Source organism: Coregonus lavaretus, assembly GCF_964263955.1.
Source record: "Coregonus lavaretus genome assembly, chromosome: 4".
NCBI lineage: Eukaryota > Metazoa > Chordata > Actinopteri > Salmoniformes > Salmonidae > Coregonus > Coregonus lavaretus.
This window is the reverse complement of record NC_139991.1, coordinates 36,962,842-36,986,817: the sequence shown is the minus strand read 5'-3', so window position 1 is coordinate 36,986,817 and position 23,976 is coordinate 36,962,842. Positions and strand designations below refer to the sequence as shown.

The 23,976-nt window shown below is 42.9% G+C and overlaps 2 protein-coding genes across 4 annotated transcripts in view; one reads left to right on the top strand and one right to left on the bottom strand.

Annotated features, from left to right (window-relative positions):
- The first annotated feature begins 1,028 nt into the window (after positions 1-1,028).
- LOC311127852 (uncharacterized protein) lies at positions 1,029-10,762 on the top strand. The gene is made up of 7 exons (XM_084159742.1): positions 1,029-1,434; positions 1,605-1,719; positions 7,008-7,123; positions 7,556-7,655; positions 8,262-8,383; positions 8,646-8,740; positions 10,501-10,762. The coding sequence occupies exons 1-7, from the start codon at positions 1,344-1,346 to the stop codon at positions 10,546-10,548; spliced, it is 687 nt and encodes a 228-aa protein (XP_084015868.1). The 5' UTR covers positions 1,029-1,343; the 3' UTR covers positions 10,549-10,762.
- Positions 10,763-11,363: 601 nt separating this feature from the next.
- Positions 11,364-23,976, bottom strand: part of sec16a (SEC16 homolog A, endoplasmic reticulum export factor) — a 76,491-nt gene continuing 63,878 nt past the window's right edge. For 2 of the 3 annotated variants that reach the window (XM_084159739.1, XM_084159740.1), the window contains exons 20-30: positions 22,605-23,005; positions 22,463-22,510; positions 22,235-22,378; positions 21,551-21,646; positions 21,321-21,377; positions 20,008-20,131; positions 19,380-19,514; positions 19,098-19,183; positions 18,916-18,969; positions 14,510-14,593; positions 11,364-14,190 (exon numbers count right to left, since the gene is read on the bottom strand). In XM_084159739.1, the coding sequence (XP_084015865.1) occupies positions 14,119-14,190; positions 14,510-14,593; positions 18,916-18,969; positions 19,098-19,183; positions 19,380-19,514; positions 20,008-20,131; positions 21,321-21,377; positions 21,551-21,646; positions 22,235-22,378; positions 22,463-22,510; positions 22,605-23,005 (1,301 nt within the window). In that variant the 3' untranslated portion in view covers positions 11,364-14,118. The remainder of the gene's footprint in view (positions 14,191-14,509; positions 14,594-18,915; positions 18,970-19,097; positions 19,184-19,379; positions 19,515-20,007; positions 20,132-21,320; positions 21,378-21,550; positions 21,647-22,234; positions 22,379-22,462; positions 22,511-22,604; positions 23,006-23,976) is intronic. The other variant, XM_084159741.1, reaches the window with a different exon arrangement.

Genomic DNA, 23,976 nt, shown 5'->3' with positions numbered 1-23,976 from the left:
ACCGGTACCCGCTGTATATAGCCTCGTTATTTTAATTTTATTATGTTACTCTTCATTTTATTTTTTACTTTAGTTTATTTAAGAAAATATTTACGAAATCTATTTCTTGAAATGCATTGTTGGTTAAGGGCTCATAAGTAAGCATTTCACGGTAAAGTCTACACCTGTTGTATTCGTCGCATGTGACAAATACAATTTTATTTGAAATAAACAGAAATAAATCTCCTACGATTCTCTGTGAAGATTTTAAGCCTTTCAAAATAAAAAATTGCACACACAGACACACACATATGACCATTTGTGTGTCTGTGTGTGCTCATCCAATCCTGTGTGTGCGTGTTACCTGTAGGAAATGGCCGAACTGCTGCAGCAGCTCCATGTCTATGGATGTTCTGCTCTCTACTGAACAATTGTGGTGGGAACCATGAAGCTACATCTTTCGATTGCCTGACAAGGGTGAAAGAGAATGAGGTAGCCAAAGTCAGGGCTGTCCAGAGCATTTCATATGCAGCAGCTGTTAAAAGAGTTGAGGGTTTGAATGGTGTTCCTGAAGAGTCCATGATGGTGAATAGGCCTTCACTGCAGGCTGCAGGGGTTGCCTTTCACCAGCAGGACCCTGATATTTTAAAGGTTAAGAAGGTGGACTTTGTGGCCTTTACAGCTATGGTGATGAATGGCACTGCCAAGGTGGAGAGCAGGTCCAGGAAGATAGATATCATTGTCGATGCGGCTGAGCGGTTCCTGAGACTGAAAGATTTCTCAGCGGAGGAGTTACATGGAATATTGTCACAAGCTGTGGCCTGTTAGGCCCTAGAGCCTGAGAAGGGAGATATGGAGATTTGAAAGAAGGAAGAAGTGGGAGTTTTGGTTTGGTTTTGTCAATGTACTATTTTTATTTGGGTGGATGAAGTTAGTTTCGTTATCACATACGGATTTTCTTTTGACCTTGTTTTGGTTTTCAACCCGTCCAGTTGGTGGCGGCAATACACATTTTGGGGTTGTAGTCTGCCATAAAACCCACAGAAGAAGAAGAAGAACGAACAGTTTATGGATCTTGTTGTTGTCGATGTGCGCTCTGAATCAGATATGTGTCAACAAGCTAGCTAGCTAGCTAATTTTGCTATACATCATCAATTGAGTCTCACTGTCAGTCAGATCTAGCTAGTCGATCACAGTTGATATGTGTTGCAGCTTTTGAAGATAGTTAGTTAGCTCTGTACTTTTCGTTCGACGTCTCAAAGATGAACTTCTAAGTCGGAGACTAATCAGACGGTAGAAAATGGCCGGTTAGCATTGTAAACAACAACGACAGCAGTGAAGAACCAGCCAAATATCACATCATCATGGAGGATGAGGAAGATCTCGAGGTACTTGGTGAACAGCTGTATGATTTAATTTACCCCAAATACGCCGAGATCGCCGGGAAACTCACAGGTGAGTCACCCAAAACGTTTTACATTTACACTAACATTCAAATTGCAAAGCATTACGCAGCTATGTAGGCATATGCATTACTACCAATATGTTATAGCTAGCTAGTAGATTACATTTTTACAACATTGTTTCATATGGTATATTGAGATGGCATTGTCATTGGGTCGCAGGCATGTTGCTGGAGCTACCTGGTCCTGTTTTGACTCAGATGCAGCAGGATGAAGCTATGCTGACAGAGGCCCTTGAGAAAGCCCTCAGAGCTCTGCAACTACCTCAGGGCCCAAGGTAAGATTGAGAAATCCCCATTCATAGACGCTAACTACTTTAGCGCCTATTGACGAAAGTATCTTCTGATCGGAGGAGTTTTGTTAAGAGCCCCGAGTCTTGCTTTAACACGCATCGCTTTCAGTACTGTTTTGGAAACATAAGCAACGAATCTTTCATATCAGCGAGAAATAATAATATAAAAAAAGGTAAATTACTACACACCTTTTCTAGGGTTAATGTTCCCACACATACCTACATGTTACAGGGCTTGTTTACAGAAGACAAAGGCGACCACCTGTGCTAATTAGCTATGGAGCCTGCACCGAACACCTTTACATTTTAGTCATTTAGCAGACGCTCTTATCCAGAGCGAGAACACCTGCGCTAACTGGGGAGGAAATTTATGGATTTCACATGACTGGGCATATGCCCACCCACTTGGGAGCCAGGCCCAGCCAATCAGAATGAGTATTTCCCCACAAAAGGGTTTATTACAGACAGAAATACTCATCAATTTCATCAGCTGTCCAAGTGGCTGGTCTCAAACAATCCTGCAGTTGAAGAAACCGGATGTGGAGGTCCTGGGCTGGCGTGGTTACATGTGGTCTGCGGTTGTGAGGCCGGTTGGACCTACTGCCAAATTCTCTAAAAAAATCCAATCAAATTGTGTTTGTCACATGCGCCGAATACAACAGGTGTAGACCTTACCGTGAAATGCTTACTTACAAGCCCTTAACCAACAATGCAGAAAAATAAGAGTTAAGAAAAGATTGACTAAATAAACTAAAGTAATTTTTTTAAAAGAGTAACAATAAAATAACAATAATGAGGCTATATACAGGGGGTTCCAGTCAATGTGGGGGGGTACAGGTTAGTTGAGGTAATATGTACATGTAGGTAGGGGTAAAGTGACTATGCGGGGGCGGGATCAATGCAAATAGTCTAGGTACATTTTACATTTTAGTCATTTAGCAGACGCTCTTATCCAGAGCGACTTACAGTTAGTGAGTGCATATGCTCTACCAACTAAGCTACAGGGGACCTGCACAGGTCCTCAACTGGCAGCTTCATTAAATAGTACCCGCAAAACACCAGTCTCAACGTCAACAGTGAAGAGGCGACTCCGGGATGCTGACCTTCTAGGCAGAGTTGCAAAGAAAACGCCATATCTCAGACTGGCCAATAAAAAGAAAAGATTAAGATGGGCAGTCTGAGATATGGCTTTTTCTTTGCAACTCTGCCTAGAAGGTCAGCATCCCGGAGTCGCCTCTTCACTGTTGACGTTGAGACTGGTGTTTTGCGGGTACTATTTAATGAAGCTGCCAGTTGAGGACCTGTGAGGCGCCTGTTTCTCAAACTAGACACTAATGTATTTGTCCTCTTGCTCAGTTGTGCACCGAGGCCTCCCACTCCTCTTTCTATTCTGGTTAGAGCCAGTTTGCGCTGTTCTGTGAAGGGAGTAGTACAAAGCGCTGTACGAGATCTTCAGTTTCTTGGCAATTTCTCACATGGAATAGCCTTCATTTCTCAGAACAAGAATAAACTGACGAGTTTCAGAATAAAGTTCTTTGTTTCTGGCCATTTTGAGCCTGTAATCGAACCCACAATTGCTGATGCTCCAGATACTCAACTAGTCTCAAGAAGGCCAGTTGTTTTGCTTCTTTAATCAGCACAACAGTTTTCAGCTGTGCTAACATAATTGCAAAATGGTTTTCTAATGATGAATTAGCCATTTAAAATGATAAACTTGGATTAGCAAACACAACGTGCCATTGGAACACAGGACTGATGGTTGCTGATAATGGGCCTTTGTACGCCTATGTAGATATTCCATTAAAAATCAGCCATTTCCAGCTACAATAGCCATTTACAACATTAACAATGTCTACACTGTATTTCTGATCAATTTGATGTTACAAAAAAATTGCTTTTCTTTCGAAAACAGGAATTCCTAAGTGACCCCAAACTTTTGAACGGTAGTGTATATAGCTATTAAAATACATTTCAATTCTAATGTCTTGCATATCTTAATTTCCATCAATATCAATTAATATGCGTAATAATGTCGGCAGTTCATGCGAAGGATTGTTACCTATAACCCGGATTGCCATTGTTCTACATTACATTTTTGTCAAGCAATTCTTATTTTAGCAAACAATTATTGTGGTTCATCCTATATTCTCCCTAACATCCTTACCCCCTTGCAACAGATGTGGGATACACGCACACGCACATTCTCAACCCCTTTCCTCCACAATCAACCTTAAGCTCAGATGCTCAACGGTTGTTACATTCCAGAGCCTACCTCAAGAAAGGACCTGATTTACGAATGCATATACAGTTACAGCTGTTTGAAAAAGCATGCAAGATTGAGCAAAATTTGACACATTTGAGCTTTGATTAACCTATGTCAAGTCCTAGGTGATGGAGATCAGATCCACCCCCTTCCCCTGAAACACACAAACTCTGGTCCCCCGTTGTAACCATTTTCCCAAGCATCTCCGTGCAGTCAGACCTTTGATTATTTTGTGCCACCAGGGCCACAATAATATGCCCCCTCTCTGATTGTCCAAGTGTGACCCCCTCCCCATGGGTTACTGCAGCTAGTGTTGCCAGCACTGCCACTACCTGGGTGGGGGTTCCCACCGGAATCCCCACCGGCTAGGTACAAGGTCGTCAAGGTTCGCATTAGCAGCTTTGAGAAATTCCTAGTAGATTATGCTCTCCAATCAAGGGGACTCTGCCTTTGTAGGACCAACCTTGCCAGGCAGGCTCAGAATCTTGAGGGGGCGGTGCTGCTCTAGTAGGTCTCTGACCGCATTTATCTTTCTGTTTTGGCTGCATATAGGCAACTTACAGCAGGGCCATAAAACAGATGGGGACTTCTCTTTGGTGTATGAGTCGCTCAGGTGGGTGTCTAGGATATAGGGTTGGGGACCGTTCCATCATGATAGGACAATAAAAAATCAATTAGATGTATACGTTATTTTAAAATGTATATCCCTCATCTGCACAATTTGAAAGCTCTCTCTCTCACAACCCCTGCTCACAGACACACATTGGTTCTGGGATATGCAACCATTTCCTTTCTCACTCACTTAACGCCACACTTTTCCAAACACAAAAACGCACACCACACCTTCCATCACAATACATCCACACATACCCACATACTGTGCCTTCTATGTCTTCTGTTTGCTATGTTTTTATCTCCACTATGTTGAGTACTTTTGTGTTCTTAAGAGCTGCAGTTAGTTTCAGAGTGGGTGGCAAGGAATAAGTTAGTCCTAAATATTTCAAAAACTAAAAGCATTGTATTTGGGACAAATCATTGACTAAACCGTAAACATCAACTAACTCTTGTAATGAATAATGTGGAAATTGAGCAAGTTGAAGAGACTAAATTGCTTGGAGTAACCCTGGATTGTAAACTGTCATGGTCAAAACATATTTTTATTTTTTTTAATACAACAGTAGCTAGGATGGGGAGAGGTCTGTCTATAATAAAGCGCTGCTCTGCATTCTTAACAGCACTATCAACAATGCAGGTCCTACAGGCCCTAGTTTTGTCGCACCTGGACTACTGTTCAGTTGTGTGGTCAGGTGCCACAAAGAGGGACTTAGGAAAATTGCAATTGGCTCAGAACAGGGCGGCACGGCTGGCCCTTGGATGTACACAGAGAGCTAACATTAATAATATGCATGTCAATCTCTCCTGGCTCAAAGTGGAGGAGAGATTGACTTCATCACTACTTGTATTTGTGAGCGGTATTGACATGTTGAATGCACCGAGCTTTATGTTTGAACTACTGGCACACAGCTCGGACACCTATGCATACCCCACAAGACATGCCACCAGAGGTCTCTTCACAGTCCCCAAGTCCAGAACAGACAATGGAGGCGTATAGTACTACATAGAGCCATGACTACATGGAACTCTATTCCACATCAAGTAACTCATGCCAGCAGTAAAATTAGATTAAAAAAACAGATACAAATACACCTTATGGAACAGCGGGGACTGTGAAGCAACACAAACATAGACACATGCATGCAAACACGCGATAACATACGCACAATACACACGTACACATGGATTTTGTGTTATAGATATGTGGTAGTAGAGTAGAGGCCTGAGGGCACACACTTAATATGTTGTGAAAGCTGTTATGAATGTATTGTAATGTTTTTCAAATGTATAACTGGCTTAATTTTGTTGGACCCCAGGAAGAGTAGCTGCTGCAGCTAATGGGTATCCAAAATAAATACAAATCTGTTGCCAATGACCTTGAGCCTTCTTGGATGGGCACTTCTAATGTAACTATGGCAGCACCCAAGGGGCTTGAATTCTTGAATTCTCGAACTCTCCCCATAGATTGTGCGGTGACGTAGTGTCCCCATGAGTGACAGAACACTGAGCCAATCACGGCGCAACTAGAGAACATTACCAATCCCATATTTAATTCCAAGTAAGTCACATCCTATATGTGCAATTTATAGACTATAATGATTTAATAAAACAAAATGTTGTTTAAATGCTGAGTGTTTTATGTCCCTACCAGTCTATTGTGTCGCACTCGCAAATGCTTCACAATGTATTTCTTTGTAGGCTATAGCCTTGAAATAATTGAAATAATATTGCCTAAATAATTCATTTTCAGGCTCCCTGTCTGGCACCTGACCTATTTATGCTATTTAATGACATGTAGCCTATTTGAAATGATGTGTGAGTCTTACATTCACCTTTTCATGTTTATTCAAATACTTTTCATTCAAATCATATGGTTTGGTTTCAATACTTCAAAACCAAATGGTAGGTCCAGGTAGTCACAACAATAGATGGATGTTGGTTAAATTGTGATTTTAATTAATGAAGCGAATTTGGAGCTGCAGCTTTTTTTCCTGTGAGCACGGAGCAGTTTTTAGCTGAGTGGTTGGAAAAAGACCGGAAATCCAACCACTCAACTCCGCTCACATACTCTGATCTGTAGACACCTCCGCCACACCGTCATTTATTTGATCTCCACCCCAAACGAATAGCGGGTGAATAGCATGCTATTCTCATGCTTAAGTTCAAGGTCAGAATACGTGTAGAGAGAACAGTGCATACAAAGGGAATTACGTTCCATTTACGAATGCTTAACTCGGGTTGGACTCCGCCCCCATGTGAGTTTCTGTGTCACAATTTGGTTGAGTTTGATCTTAACTAACCTCCAGAGCCCAGGCTTCTCGTAGATTTGGAAGGATGGCCATGTGAGACTAGATCTCAACTAACTATGATCTCTCCATGACTTCTGTCCTGTCAGCAATACGGGGATGTCAAAGGAGGAAGATGAAGCATCTGCCTCTTCTGACTCGCTTGGGGAACAGCTGTTTGAGCTAGTGGACTTCTGCAACACTGGCCACACACAGAAAATCACTGGTAATCAACCTACTGATCAGTAAGCCAATCATCTCTCCTCCCTCCAAACGTATTATTTATTTTATTTACTTAACCTTTATTTTACCAGATTAGTCTCATTGAGATAAAAAAAAATCTGGCCAATTTTACCAGATTAGTCTAATTGAGATAAAAAATCTGGCCAAAAAAGCAACACACAAAGTTTGACACTTTTCTGCTTGACCAGAAAAGCTTAATTCCTGAATGATTTTAGTCTTTTTTGACTCAACTAAAATCCTATTTTATTTAAAACATTTTAAATGTTGGGGGCCAAGAAAATCACTTGCTGGCCGCCTGTTGCCGACCCCTGCCCTATACAATGTGAATCCACACAGTGCAAGCGCAGGCTGATCCTTTATGAACCAACAGCTTATTATGCTTCCCTAACATGTATGTACCAATGTACCACTCCAGGCATGCTACTGGAGCAGCATAAAGAAGCGGTGCTGCATCTTCTCTCAGAACCCTCACTACTGGAGGAGCAGGTGAACCTGGCCTTGAAGACACTGCAGGAGTGAGTGTGGAGCGTGGACATCATTGTGGGGAATAAAGATATTATGAAGGACTTTATTTGTATATCCGGACACAACGCCTATCACAGATATTATGATGAACCTCTGAATGGATGGAAACTAGACTGTGATTAGGCTACTCTGTTAATGGCTGTTATTAATTGTAGATCTGTCAGTCAAGCAGACTGAGGCCCTGTCCAAATATAACCCATATTACCCTAGATTTGGGTAGGTATAAGCAATATGATAGTAGCCACTGATGAACTAGATTATATTTTTCTGCCATATTGGTTATACCTATCCACACTCAGATCTACTAAAAAGCCTTGAGGACTAGGGGTTGTTTCTGAATGGGACATTGGTCTCGAAAGGAGAGCCTAGAAGCCTGACACGGAAGGCTTCCCACTTATACAGTAATATAACATTATTCATCCATTTTATGGTGTCATTATTGTACATCCAATAGTAAATACATGGTGATACCAGAATAATATCTAATATCTCACTAGTCGCAGGCCATAATGTGTGGGAAGCTTAGCCTATAATGTGCAGTTTTTTAAAATGATATTCATAGCATGATATGTTTCCCCTACCCTGTTTTGCTGTAGGCTGGGTGTGGAAGAGACAGATGTGAGTGACTCATCAGATGCCGATGACACTGAGAGGCTGGAAGAGAGGCTGTTTCTACTGGTGCAGGAGATGAACGCAGCGCACTCAAATGACATTACAGGTTAGCCCTGCCACTAGCGGGTCCCAATTTGATCCCTACTCTCCTTTTGGCCCTTCAATATTTGCAGATCTGTAAGGCGGAAGCAATATGGTGGCAGCTTTACCACTAAACTGTTTAAACATATTGCGCATTTGGTTCTAATCTCTAGAACAAAATGTCTCATTGAGTGAACTGTAATATCACAGATACCGCTAATGTTTTCTTTCATAAACCATATTAGTGGTCTGTAATGGTTGGAATTTAGAAGGACTCTGTCTCGTAGGCATGCTTCTGGAGATGGACCCTGCAGCTCTCAGACAGATGCTGAGCGACCGCACCATGTTGGAGGGAGCTGTTCAAAAAGCACAAGCAGCGCTGGTAACATTTTACATTTACATTTTTAGTCATTTAGCAGACGCTCTTATCCAGAGCGACTTACAGTTAGTGAGTGCATACATTATTATTTTTTCATACTGGCCCCCTGTGGGAATCGAACCCACAACCCTGGCGTTGCAAACGCCATGCTCTACCAATTGAGCTACATCCCTGCCGGCCATTCCCTCCCCTACCCTGGACGATGCTGGGCCAATTGTGCGCCGCCCCATGGGTCTCCCGTTCGCGGCCGGCTACGACAGAGCCTGGATTCGAACCAGGATCTCTAGTGGCACAGCGATGCAGTGCCTTAGACCACTGCGCCACTCGGGAAACTATCCATGTCAATACATTGATTGTTTGTTTCGTACACTAATTGGTGCCCCGCACATATGGGCTTATAATACACTATTTCATCAAGTATGTGTGCACAAAGCTACATTTAACAAACTAAATGCATAATTAACCTCGCCCCCAGGCTATTGTGCACAGCACATATTATAAGCCTGGGATATCAACGATTCAAAGTTGGCCTTAGTGGGAGTGACCTTACTGAGTAAAGTATTTGTCATCATTTAATTTTAGCGAATCACATGGCTACAAATGGAGGCAAGACACGTACGGGGAGGGTAGCCTCAGCGCAGTCATAAAATAACCATATGTTCCGGTTTTCAAGGGAAATTGAAGAGAGCCTGTGAATGGACTCCCGCTTTCGGACGTTAACAAGGCGACAGTCCATTTCACCTCCACATTTACTTGATTGGTTGAACACTGCAGAAGAGAACCTCTCGACAGTTTTGTTATTCTCGTCAAGACCAGAATGTGGGGGATCTTGTTCCAGGCACTTATTTTACGACTGCCAAGTTAGGTTAGGAGGAAGGTGCTGTGGGAGATGATTGGTTGGTAGATTAAGCCGATTAAAATAATGCCTATGCGCAGGGAGTTTATCCCATCCTTTCTATTCGCTAAAGAAGGCCAAGGCTGCTACTGAAAGATTGGGCGGAGTCGAATATGCTGAGCCGCGGGGGCACCGGTCTATGGCCCGTGAAGTGAACGTTCAAAAGGGGTGAGGGAGGAGAGCCTTTCTCAAATCGAACAGTAATCTGCGCCGCTCGGTCATGTTGTCAACAAGGCAGCATCTTCCAGAAACATATCTCTTTCCCATAAAATGTTAGAATTTTCATTGGGAAGGCAGATAAAGCGTTTTTATCAAAAGCAATCACTTTTGCATGTGAAAACATAGAATCCTACCCATTACTCCACGTGCTTAATTAAGTCACGTTTGTTTTGAGCCTACTTTAACGGGGCACCTGGCTCAAACCCGGGAGGCAGCCCGGTTCCCAAATGAATGCAATCAACTTTCACCCAGTGCAAAACAGGCCTACCCGGCACCCGTGCCAGATTAATCTAATTCCATCATTGCTATAACATGACGTTAGCTGATACTTAAAATACCTACCAGGCGTTATAAGATCTGGCATGCGTCAGCAATGCCTGGGCAGAGGAACGCTCCCCAAGTTTGACACTTTGGTCCACCAGATTCTTTGTGCATTTGGGAGAAAGTGTCTGGGAAAGAGATTAATGCATAATTATCAATCATAACAAAGTACAGCTTTCATCTTGTCACACTACACAAACACTTCTCCCCCAGGCTTTTGAAATAAATTGTGCAATGTCGAAAACTCCCATATACACATGAATTATAATCTATAATTTGTTAGCCTATAGATTGAGTAAATTTGTGTTTTATTTTGGGATTTTTATAGGAAAGCCTTTGGATCCAAGAGGACAAAGAAATCACCAAATCCAAATGAAGTTGGCAAAAATACTGTGACATTTCAGCTGAAGAACACTACTTTATGAACACAAGCAGAGTTATGTGCCACTAACCCACAGGATCATAGATTGCCATGAAGGGATGTATGTATACTGCACTGTAAGCGGTTATTCCAGACTTCTGCCATTTCTCATTGCAGATATTTTTCCCACTCTGACTCCCAACACTTGTCAGTGACGTGTTTCGGAGTGCAATGCACTTTAGTTAAGCCACACTCATGATTGGACAGGAAGGGGAAACTGAGCCAGTGAAGTGTGCTGCGATGCCCTCACACGCTTGCTAAAAATTAAACCAGGCACCCTACACTCCTGGAAATGCAAATGCTTCTTTAGACTGCAGACTTCAGGAGTGGAGAATGGGACAGGCCTGTATTCTTTTTGCTTCCAATTTGACCACTGTCTGGGTTGATTAACAACTCGGGCAAGTAGAAAAATCCAATGAGGGATAGGTAGTGCTGGTCCAAAATACTTTTATCCTGCAGAAGGGAACTACATCTGTAGTGCGACAGTGATGCCAACAGTCTTGATATTGCACACATTTTAGGTCCACTGGTTTGTAATTCACTCAATAATAAAAATGAATTCAGTAACATTACACAAAGATGAATATAATACTCCATATTCAGACAATTTTAGCCAACTGTTGTGATGTACTGCAATAATGTGTGAATAGGAAATGTATTTTGATATGTAGATAAATGACACTCCATGATGAACCTTGGATACTAATCAGAATAGAACGCACCCTTCACTAGACATACAACAAAATGAAACATACTTTCTTTCAAAGTGCTAAAGAGCGCAAAAATATCTTTATTACCATTTTTGTCAAGAATTTTACAGGGTTGAATTCTAAAACAGGAAAAACAAAAAGCTTTTCTCAGACAAAGGGGAGCTTTGGAAAAAACTAAATTGGGTGTTCAACACAGAAACAAAGTCAAGAACACAAAAGGGGAAGCAAGGCATTTTGGATAAAGAAAAAAAAAGAGGGCATTTTGAGTAAAATTTGCTCTCGTTTCACAGATTAATTAATGATGGGCTAGTTCATCTGCAGAAGCAGCTGATACAAATGTGAATCCAGGTATTATATCATCTATTAATGACATTTCAAAGCTAAATCAGCGGAAAAAAAAGTTGCTCTCCACACTTTTGCTCATGACTTCAGCTCATAAATACAATCGATCATAAATATTTGGATAGATTAATGACATTTAAAAATTGTTGTCTCAAATGACACCATGACTATTCCCAATAAAGTGCACTACTTTTGACCAAAGCCACCTAGTTGTGCACTATATAGGAAATAGGGTGTCATCTGAGACTTGACCGATGTATAGTCCTGGGGCCTCATTTATAACTGTTGTGCAAATTTCACACATTTCTGCATGAGCCATTTCTGAAAAGTCAGTGCAAGTACAAAAATATTTAGATTTATAAATTTGATGCACACCCTATATACCCATGTTTGTTTCCTGTTATAAATCGGACCGGTTGTAAAACTGTACGCGCATTAAAACTCAGCCTGGAAAACCCCTCCATTCACCTTTTATGGTGACAATAACGCACTTTATTTGCTGTATAATTTGGAATTTGGAATTAGGCCATGGCAGTATCTAAAATAGCAATTGCAATTTTGATCACATTTCTGTGGGCAGAATGTTTTGCAGTTACTTTCAAACTAAACATGCATGGTGCCTATAGCAAGTGCCTGATGTCTGCGCATTCTGCAAGATTGATTGTAGCCTATAATTTAAAAGTAGGCTAAACATTACACTTCAGTGCAAAATACAAATTGTTCAATATTTTGTTTATCAATAGATAGAAACAATGTCCTGCCTTTAGTATAGGCTCTGATTAAATTGACAATGTCGTGCTTCTATCGCACAGCAATACAATATCCTACCCATACTCTCAAATATTTTACATAAACTACCGGTCTATTTACTGTGTTGGCAGAATGTTCTAATACAGTTTCTGAAAGAGAAAACAAAGGCAAATTGTGTTTGAATTCAACAATGTTTTGCATCGACTTTTCACCTAAATATGATGGGACTGGCCGTGAATTCTGAAACATTGTCTAAGGCAGGCTACCAATTTATTTTTATTTTTATTACAGTAGGCCTACTTAAATGTAAAATAAACTGTTCACCTTTTAAATTAGACTGTAGGCTATATTATAAACCGAACTGCCTATGGGATTGCAAATCTTGAAATACATAGCCTATCTATTTACTAGGCTCCTAGGTCCAATTAAATGAAAGATGCACATGCTAATTTGTTGTATGGCTTCTTTGAGAATATGAACCTGTCACGGCTAGAAAAGGTGAGGAATTTATTCTGCAATGGTTATGAAAATAGATTCAAATGTCTAATTATTTTAGAGTAAATAAAGATTTTCGATCTTCTCACTAACAGATGCATTCATGTTAATGTTGTCCTGTTTTTAATTTTTTTATGAATAAGCTTTTCATCATATCCTCCATTTGCACAAAATACTTACTTGCCAGCTTGCAATACAATATTTCAACCACTAATAGATGTGCGTACGCATGGTCTAAACGGGGAGCTGAGCACATTCTCACGTCACGTTAGATTTTTATAAATGCCAACTTGAGCGTGAACTGGTGCATGCACATTTTGGGGTATATTGTATGTACGCACGGTTTATAAATGAGGCCCCTGAATCCCGCGATTCGGAAGCTCACTCCTTGTTCCTATAAAGGCCTGCTTCTAAACTCAGTTGGGAGAGGGGGAGCCTAGCTGAGACTTAAGACCTTTGTGCATGATAATGAGGTGTTGGTAGGCAGGAACATTTTATAAATATCCAAAAAGCACATTCTAACACTCAAACTTCTAAACTCCTGCGGTAGCGAGGCGTGACAAGACAGTTGCTCTTATTTCCTCTGCTGGACCCCACCTCACACCTGAGCACATCTGAATGAGGGGTGACTGAGGGAGAGGGAACACAGCAGGCATTGCATTACTGATACTCCACACACATACTTCAGCGCTACCTTCAGTATCTGTACAGGAACATTGAGAAGCCATATACACTAGTATAAACAGTGAGTTGAGCTCCCGAAGTGCTACACATTTTTTAGTCTTTTACACACCAACACACTCACCAAAGGGGCCAAAGACACACATAATAGATAAAAATAGGACCAGAACAGGCCCCGTGTGTGTAGAGGGAATGTTGTCTAAGAGCTGAACACACTAGCATGTCTGTCCCCACAGTCAGGGGAGGGCAATATGTTTTCACATACAGTATAATCAAGAAAGTTAAGATCCATTGCAGCAACTAACTCCGTATGGACACATGAAAAGCCCTTTATGACAATCTTGCCTGCAAATAATTATTAACTCATTTTCATATATTTGTTTTAATTAGTGAAAGAGTGGTATAGCCGTTTGACGATGATGGTAGTGCTCATCTGGGGTGTAAGGGGGGGTCCTTCAGAGAGGGAGTCGAGGTGTCTACGCGCTTCAGTCATTCACAGGGGGTGGTTAAACCCATAGTCTGTTTTAGGATGAACTAGGCTGGATGTTTACTTCAGCACTGGGTATGCCCTCTGACCGCCCAACCGGCCAGACAGAAGCCGTCCCGATGGAGTACTCGTCTGGGGAGAAGGAGAGAGGGTTGATTTGACAGTGTTAACATAGCCACTGGTGTGTCCTAACACCCCAATGGTGGAACAAGCCTTACTTTTCTTTTCTTATTAGCACCGATTTCACTGCTATATTGAGGAAAGTTTTACTTGCAATGGCTGTGATATGTGGTTGTACCTTTTGGCTAAATTACCTTAATGTAAATGGTGTCATCACAACTTCACTTGAGATCCTCGAATTTTCCCACAGATGTCAATGTAAACATTTACATAAGTGTTAAGTCTTATTGGGAACCCTGGCCTAACCGTTCTTAGCAGAACCCTAACTTACCTGTGCAAACTGGGCGGGGTCATAGAACGTCACGCCTCCAGAGGGTGGAGCTCCCTGGGGAGGAGGCTGCGGAGTCAGGGGCACCTGGAAGGCATAGAGGCCAGAGTTACCATGGTAACCAGGCAGTGAGGCAAGGCAATAATCCCCTTTCCTCCATGGCTACAGAGAGGACAATCTGTGATCACAGGGTCGTGTTCATTAGGGCACAAAATGGAAAAGTTTTGCAATGGAAAGCGAAAATGAGCATTTCTTGTACAGGTAATAGTTTGGTACCTAATGAACACGACCTAGGTTTCCTCTACTGACTATGGACTATGGGGATGGAAAAACAGACAACTCTTGTTGAGTTGAGAGAATCCACCTGCCATTCCACCCCGAAGTATCATCATACACGTGACATCACGCCAGAAGCCTGGGGTCGGGGAGGATGACCAGCGGCGTGGGATCTAGAAGCATCATTTGCCACCACCCACTGATGTTAATAAGCATGTGTAGCTTGGAGGGTTAATGATGTAACCAAGGGAACAGGCCAGGGGCAGGAGCAAGTCTCCAGCATGCCTCTAGTTTGTAATCCAAGGTATTTTATCAGTTTTTGTATTATCGTATTTGTGATATACACTGAACAAAAATATAAACGCAACATGCAACAATTTCAAAGATTTTACTGAGTTACAGTTCATATGAGGAAATCAGTGTATATCAATTAGGCCCTAATTTATGGATTTCACATGACTGGGAATACAGATTTGCATCTGTTGGTCACAGATACAGTGAGGGAAAAAAGTATTTGATCCCCTGCTGATTTTGTACATTTGCCCACTTACAAAGACATGATCAGTCTATAATTTTAATCGTAGGTTTATTTGAACAGTGAGAGACAGAATAACAAAAAAAACCAGAAAAACGCATGCCAAAAATTTTATAAATTTATTTGCATTTTTATGAGGGAAATAAGTATTTGACCCCTCTGCAAAACATGACTTAGTACTTGGTAGCAAAACCCTTGTTGGCAATCACAGAAGTCAGATGTTTCTTGTAGTTGGCCACCAGGTTTGCACACATCTCAGGAGGGATTTTGTTCCACTTCTCTTTGCAGATCTTCTTCAAGTCATTAAGATTTTGAGGCTGATGTTTGGCAACTCGAACCTTCAGCTCCCTCCACAGATTGTCTATGGGATTAAGGTCTGGAGACTGGCTAGGCCACTCCAGGTCCTTAATGGGCTTCTTCTTGAGCCACTCCTTTGTTGCCTTGACCGTGTGTTTTGGTTCATTGTCATGCTGGAATACCCATCCACAACACATTTTCAATGCCCTGGCTGAGGGAAGGAGGTTCTCACCCAAGATTTGACGGTACATGGCCCCGTCCATCATCCCTTTGATGCGGTGAAGTTGTCCTGTCCCCTTAGCAGAAAAACACCCCCAAAGCATAATGTTTCCACCTCCATGTTTGACGGTGGGGATGGTGTTCTTGGGGTCATAGGCAGCATTCCTCCTCATCCAAACACGGCGAGTTGAGTTGATGCCAAAGAGCTCGATTTTAGTCTCATCTGACCACAACACTTTCACCCAGTTCTCCTCTGAATCATTCAGATGTTCATTGGCAAACTTCAGACGGCCCTGTATATGTGCTTTCTTGAGCAGGGGGACCTTGCGGGCGCTGCAGGATTTCAGTCCTTCACGGCGTAGTGTGTTACCAATTGTTTTCTTTGTGACTATGGTCCCAGCTGCCTTGAGATCATTGACAAGATCCTCCCGTGTAGTTCTGGGCTGATTCCTCACCGTTCTCATGATCATTGCAACTCTACGAGGTGAGATCTTGCATGGAGCCCCAGGCCGAGGGAGATTGACAGTTCTTTTGTGTTTCTTCCATTTGCGAATAATCGCACCAACTGTTGTCACCTTCTCACCAAGCTGCTTGGCAATGGTCTTGTAGCCCATTCCAGCCTTGTGTAGGTCTACAATCCTGTCCCTGACATCCTTGGAGAGCTCTTTGATCTTGGCCATGGTGGAGAGTTTGGAATCTGATTGATTGCTTCTGTGGACAGGTGTCTTTTATACAGGTAACAAACTGAGATAAGGAGCACTCCCTTTAAGAGTGTGCTCCTAATCTCAGCTCGTTACCTGTATAAAAGACACCTGGGAGCCAGAAATCTTTCTGATTGATAGGGGGTCAAATACTTATTTCCCTCATTCAAATGCAAATGAATTTATAACATTTTTGACATGCGTTTTTCTGGATTTTGTTGTTGTTATTCTGTCTCTCACTGTTCAAATAAACCTACTATTAAAATTATAGACTGATAATTTTTGTCAGCGGGCAAACGTACAAAATCAGCAGGGGATCAAATACTTTTTTCCCTCACTGTACCTTAAAAAAAAAGTAGGGGCGTGGATCAGAAAAAACAGTATCTGGTGTGACCACCATTTGCCTCATGCAGTGCGACATCTCCTTCGCATAGAGTTGATCAGGCTGCAGATTGTGGCCTGTGGAATCTTGTTACACTCTTCAATGGCTGTGTGAAGTTACTGGATATTGGCGGGAACTGGAACACGCTGTCGTACGTGTCGATCCAGAGCATCCCAAACGTGCTCAATGGGTGACATGTCTGGTGAGTATGCAGGCCATGGAAGAACAGACATTTTCAGCTTCCAGGAATTGTGTACAAATCCTTGTGAAATGGGGCCATGCATTATCAAGCTGAAATGAGGTGATGGCGGCGGATGAATGGCACGACACGGTATCGATAAAATGCAATTGTGTTCGTTGTCCGTAGCTTACGCCTGCCCATACCATAACCCCACCACCACGGGGCACTCTGTTCATAACGTTGACATCAGCAAACCGCTCGCCCACATGACACCATACACCTCACATTGTCTGCCATCTGCCCGGTACAGTTGAAACCGGGATTCATCAGTGAAGAGCACACTTCTCCAGCATGCCAGTGGCCATTGAAGGTGAGCATTTTCCCACTGAAGTCGGTTACGATGCCGAACTGCAGTCAGGTCAAGACCCTGGTGAGGACGACGAGCACGCAGATGAGCTTCCCTGAGATGGTTTCTGACAGTTTGTGCAGAAATTCTTCGGTTGTGCAAACCGACAGTTTTAGCAGCTGTCCGGGTGGCTGGTCTCAGATGATCCTGCTGGTGAAGAAGCCGGATGTGGAGGTCCTGGGCTGGCGTGGTTACACGTGGTCTGCGGTTGTGAGGCTTGTTTGGACGTACTACCTAATTCTCTAAAACGACGTTGAGGCAACATATGGTCGAGAAATTAACAGTCAATTATCTGGCAACAGCTCTGGTGGACATTCCTGCAGTCAGCATGCCAATTGCACACTCCCTCAAAACTTAATACATCTGTAGCATTGTGTTGTGTGACAAAACTGCACATTTTAGAGTGCCCTTTTATTGTCCCCAGCACAAGGTGCACCTGTGTAATAATCATGCCGTTTAATCAGCTTCTTGATATGCCACACCTGTCAGGTGGATGGATTATCTTGGCAAAAGAGAAATGCTCACTAACAGGGATGTAAACTAATTTGTGCACAACATTTGAGAGAAATATGATTTTTGTGCGTATAGGAACATTTCTGGGATCCTTCAGCTCATGTTGTGTTTATATTTTTGTTCAGTGTAGTATCTTAACGTTTCAAAATAGAGTCAGAGCACCATCAGAACAGCTCTAATTGGCTGCATTCTCCTCCAATCTGAGGGATGTCGTTTACCTCCAATCAGTTGAAAGTTAGCTAGCATGCTAGTGGGTGAGAGAGTGGTGCTTGAGATAGCCAGGGGAATACAGCTGCGGGAATGTTGAGCAGCAGGGCAGTGAGGTGAGGGAGTGGGGGGGGGGCGATTGAGGCCCAGCTAGAGGTACCTGGTTTATATGCTGACTCAATTCACGTGATAAAGAACTCATTGAGCTAGAACGCGACAGCTAAAGACGGCGGGGGAGGGAAATAAACACGGACAAACACAAAACCACAGACCCAGATTAATTATTTAATCATACCATGCATGGATTAGATCAAAAACTGCCTCCACTCCCAGTTTAATATAATCTCCTCAAAAGCAGATTTAATCAAAACATAAATCATTATTGTCAAAATGCACAACATGGACAATCTTGGGGAGAGGATCCATTATTAGACAATCAACAGCAAGAATATGTGAGTCTTTTACATGTCGTCCTGCCCAGGTGTTTGCATGGTTATGAGGCCCACATCGGAAAATAAAGGCTGGAAGTTGAAACATGCGCCCATAAACACGCACGTACCAACCACCACTCCACTCAACCAAGCTAGATGACTGTTAAAAGTGGAAGGTCATATGTTTCAATGGGGGCATGAGGGTTTATGGTAGAGTAGCAGGGGTACTACAGTCCTCTAGGAGGATAGAGGTGCTTCTACCTCCCCTGATGGGAGCCTCTCTGGACCGGGCGGTAACAACGTTGGGTTGAACATCTGGACAGATCAAACAACATCTTAATTCAGTTCTGCAGATATTGAATTGGTGTGTCTAATCTGATGGTCAGTTGGTGTGAAATATAGTTTATACAACTATAACCATCACTGGAAGTGTAATACAGTACCTGGGGCACAGCACTGGGGTTAGGGTCACTCTGTTCCTGGTTTCCTCCCGTCTCTGGGACATTACCCTCCATGGGCTGCTGCTCCTCTGGAGCCGGACAGGAGAGAACACATTAGAATACAGATACAGTACACACACAAACACACACAGAAACACACACACACACACACGTCTCAAAACAACACGCAAACAAACTAATATTCCCAACCCAGTCACACTCATAAAGACCTATGATGACCATCCTAGAGTACATTGATATTTTTTTTTCCAAAGGTTAGCATACCTGCTCCAGGCACAAACAGGTTGGCTGGCATGGGAGCCAACGGGGCAAAGAAGTCTGACGGGGCAGGTGCCGATCCACCGGGCTTGGCACGGGGTCCACCTGGGTTCAGGACATCCACGTAGCGGCTCTTAGTACCTGAGATGGGTGAGAACATAGTTTTATTTTTTTTTCTGGTAAAAAAAAATCCCCACAAAAATCTGACGTGCCAAAATGACAAGCACTATTAGTGTGGTTCCTAGCAGTTTGTAGTGGTTTCAAGTACAATGTGACATGTATAATTATTTTTCATCCCATTCCTGAAAGCCAAGACTCTCAGGAACATGCACCTGCCTCTGTTTCCCTCTACAATGTTCACAAGCCATGCAGGACTTGCTAGAACTGGGAGTGAAACACACCTGGCTAATTCAAAGCGTACTCCCTTCAGACAATATCATATTTGCCAAGTGTGAGCAGCGATTGATCCGCTCCCACTGTAGTCAATGAAACCTGATACACTTGCCATATGAGCAGCAGCACAAGTGAAGCGTAGCCGCAAGAGGTTTGCGGCACTGCATTGAATCTATAACCTGTATCAGCTAAAAACCCACAATGATGGTCTGCTTACGTTATGCCAATGAGTAAATCTCACCTGCTCTCCTGGAGAACATGTTGACAGGCGGCCCACCAGTAGGGGGACCTCCAGGACCCCCTTGTCCCGGCATGGGTCCCAACATCTTAGGGAAGCCCGAGGGAGGAGGAGGAGGGGGCTTGTACTGGTTACACACACACAAACACACATCAATACTTTATTATTAGGATCAATGATTTCTCTGTGTTAGTATGATAACCCAAAATACTGTATAAATACAGATGGTCATACATGTGCTAGGACACTGATCTAAACCTCTTATTATGAGGACTAGGAAAGCACATTTCGGTCAATTTTGCTACCGACTAACCAACCCTCATTAACCGGTCAACAAACGGTTAAAAAAAATCCAAACAGTAATTTGACGTGACCAAGGGGTAATACTATGCATGCATACAAGGAACTGACATTTTTCATTAAGAGCTTAATGGAAACATGCAACAATAGCAAGCCTATCGTCTTACAGTCAAAAGGCTATACTATTCAACATGCAACTCCTATAATGAAGCAGCTAATAAAAAGTCATTTTCAAACATTTGCCAAAATACAATTCACGGGAAAACACCCTTCTAAACAGCGCACCTAATGCGAGCGGTTCCATATGTGACAGAGATTAAAATCTTTGTTCGAAACTTAGAAAGAGAGGGAATCTAAAGGTGCAACAACTAGGATGGGTTGCTAATATGACCAGGATTGTGCCATTGGCTTCTAAACAACTAAAGAAAGTTGATATGAAAACCAATAGAACAGGAGAGAAATGATGGTTAATGGCATGAGGAAGTCTTTATAAAATAATTGCCTCATTTTTCTATGGATGGATTGTGGCTAGGCTACTTTGAAGTAATGTAAGACATGCCTCATTATTTGAAGTAAAGTAAAACAGGTTTCAAACAACTATACTGCCTCAAACTCACATTGCAAAGTTTAACACGCGATTGCATTTAGAATTGTTATTTGTTGCGCAATGCCTGGGCTTATAAAAGCACACATTTCACTCCAGAACCAGATTTTTGAGGAGCTGCTGTCGCGCTTTCTGACAGGTGATAGGCTATTCTGCTCCTCAAACTAGGCTCTGTAGCTGTACGCATGTGATAAATAAGGACTAACATAAAATATACATGCCAATTTAATTCCACTAAATTATGCAAGTTAACCTATAGACCGATAAGCATGACCGGTCAAATGTAGCTTTGGCGGCTAACCGATTAACAGATAACCGTTAACATCCCTAATGAGGACTAATAAAAAGAACAATACATATAGACTTGCTAATCATAACGGCTGGAACGCACGCACACAAAACACAAACTCACCTCCTCCTCTGGCTCATCCAAGTTCACCCATTTCTGTTTCTTCTCATCCCAGACAATCTGACAGAACAGACCAGTCAACTAAAGCCACTCATCAGCTCCAATACACACACATACTGACCACACTACCATGTATAAATTGTGAGCTTTTACAGACAGGGCTCAGCAGAGTAGTAAGGAAGAATAAGTACAAAGATGACTGGAAAACAAGGAGTGCCGAAGAGTTGACTTACAGATTTGTTCTTGTCATCCGGAAGGTGGGCCTCATTCTTCCCCTTCCTATAGAGCCAGTTCAGCCAGCTGCCACCACCACCCCCCCCTCCACCTCCCTGAGAGAGAGAAAAATAAAACCCGAAATGGTCAGCAGAAATAAAGAACCTTTAAATGTGTAAGAGCTGAAACGATAAACTGAAAATTAACGACACCAACCACAAATCAAAGACATTTTGCTGATATCAATAATTACTATAAGTAGCCAATATAAAAATGAGTTTAAAAAAAAAAGCTGATCTGGGCGATTGCAAACGGGACAATTTATAGCTACAAAATTCAAAGTAGTAGTAGTTTTAAGTAAGTAAGTAGCCTTGCACGAGCAGTGGCTTGTGCGAGCTGGAACGGCTCATAGTGCAGGAGCCTATCTCCTGTTTCTGTAGTGTGAGGCAGCTTGATGCTTGATATTTTATGTACATGTACACCCCCTGGACAGGATGCTTGTCTATCACAGGGCCTTACCCACAATCTATCTCCTTAATGCTGAGTGCCAAGCAGAGACGCATCAGGTCACATTTTTACAGTCTTTGGTATGACTCGGCCAGGGATTGAACTCACAACCTTCCAATCTCAGGGCGGACACTAACCACAAGGCCACTGGGGTAATAATAAAAAGTAACTGTGGTGTGTGTGTGTGTCTGCATAACCTTTTTAGGTGAGTCCTTCTTGGGCTGCTCAGGGATGGAGGGTGGAGGCGGAGAGGACTGCTTGGCTGCTGAGTTGCTCCTCTCTCGTCCTCCGGAGTGTGTGGAAGATTCCGACATGGTGCGGGAGCGGCGACCTGGAGGCTGCTGCAGACAGAACAGAGCCAGTCAGTCAAACACATGCACACACACTGCCAAAGGTAACAGTGACGTGACACGCACACACCCTACCATGTGCATTGAGGACTGTGAAGTAGTCCTGGATCTTCTTCCTGGGCCCTGTGCAAACAAGACAAGAGTTAGTGACATCGCCATATCGCCTCAAACTATCTATTCCAACAAGGCTAAATGCACGCAACACACACACACGCACCATGTGAGCCATTTGGTCATAGAAGTCCATCTGAGGCGTGAAGGTGTTCCTCTGTGGAGAGGTGGACATGGGAGGAGGCTGTAGTTCCGGTGGACCCGTCGACTGATTATCGGCAGAGGGCATCATCTGTGGCTGCTGCATTTGCAGGGGCATCATTTGTTGCTGATGCTGTGGTGGCACCATCTGCTGGTGCTGGGCTCCAGCAAACATGTCAGGCTGGTCCGGTTGGGGCTGCTGGGGTTGGTAAGGTAGGGCAAAGCCAGAGCCTTGGGGAGGGAACCCTGATAGGGGGATCTGGCCGGGTGGTGCAGGGAGACTGGGGGGTACTGGGTAGAACTGGACCCCCTCGTTGGGGGGTAGCGGCTGGGAGACCATGCCGTCCTGGAAGATAGTCGAGGGAGCTAGATGGGAGGGGAATGTTTCCGTGATTAGTGGTAGCTGCTTTGATTTGTGAATTGCTTTAGGACAGTGGCTGTTTGTGTTTGTATTTATATCCCCATTAGCTGCTGCCAAAGCAGCAGCTACTCTTCCTGGGGTCCAGAAAAATTAAGGCAGTTGTACATTTAAAAAACATTACAATACATTTATAACAGATTTCACAGCACACTAAGTGTGTGCCCTCAGGCCCCTACTCCACTACCACATATCTAAAACACAAAATCCATGTGTACGTGTGTGTATAGAGCGTATGTTATCGTGTGTGTATGCATGTGTCTGTGTCTATGTTTGTGTTTCTTCACTGTCCCCGCTGTTCCATAAGGTGTATTTTATCAGTTTTTATTTTAATTTTAAATCTGATTCTACTGCTTGCATCAGTTACCTGATGTGGAATAGAGTTCCATGTAGTCATGGCTCTATGTAGTACTGTGCGCCTCCCATAGTCTGTTCTGGACTTGGGGACTGTGAAGAGACCTCTGGTGGCATGTCTTGTGGGGTATGCATGGGTGTCTGAGATGTGTGCCAGTCGTTCAAACAGACAGCTTGGTGCTTTCAACATGTCAACACCTCTCACAAACACAAGCAGTGATGAAGTCAATTTCTCCTCCACTTTGAGCCAGGATAGATTGACATGCATATTATTAATGTTTGCTCTCTGTGTACATCCATCTAATTATGGACATACTTCTCCCCATCCTAGCTACTGTTGTATCAATATGTTTTGACCTTGACAGTTTACAATCCAGGGTTACTCCAAGCAGTTTAGTCACTTCAACTTGCTCAATCTCCACATTATTTATTACAAGATTTAGTTGAGGTATGGAGTTTAGTGAATGATTTGTTTGAAATACAATGCTTTTAGTTTTATAAATATTTAGGACTAACTTATTCCTCGTCACCCACTCAAACTGCAACTCGTTGTTAAGTGTTGCAG

Bases quoted from the DNA above. Each gene is read 5' to 3' on its own strand.
- LOC311127852 (XM_084159742.1), top strand. From the start codon at position 1,344: ATGGAGGATGAGGAAGATCTCGAGGTACTTGGTGAACAGCTGTATGAT. The intron at 1,435-1,604 runs GTGAGTCACCCA...ATTGGGTCGCAG, and splicing joins GATCGCCGGGAAACTCACAG to GCATGTTGCTGGAGCTACCT. The intron at 8,384-8,645 runs GTTAGCCCTGCC...TCTGTCTCGTAG, and splicing joins GCACTCAAATGACATTACAG to GCATGCTTCTGGAGATGGAC.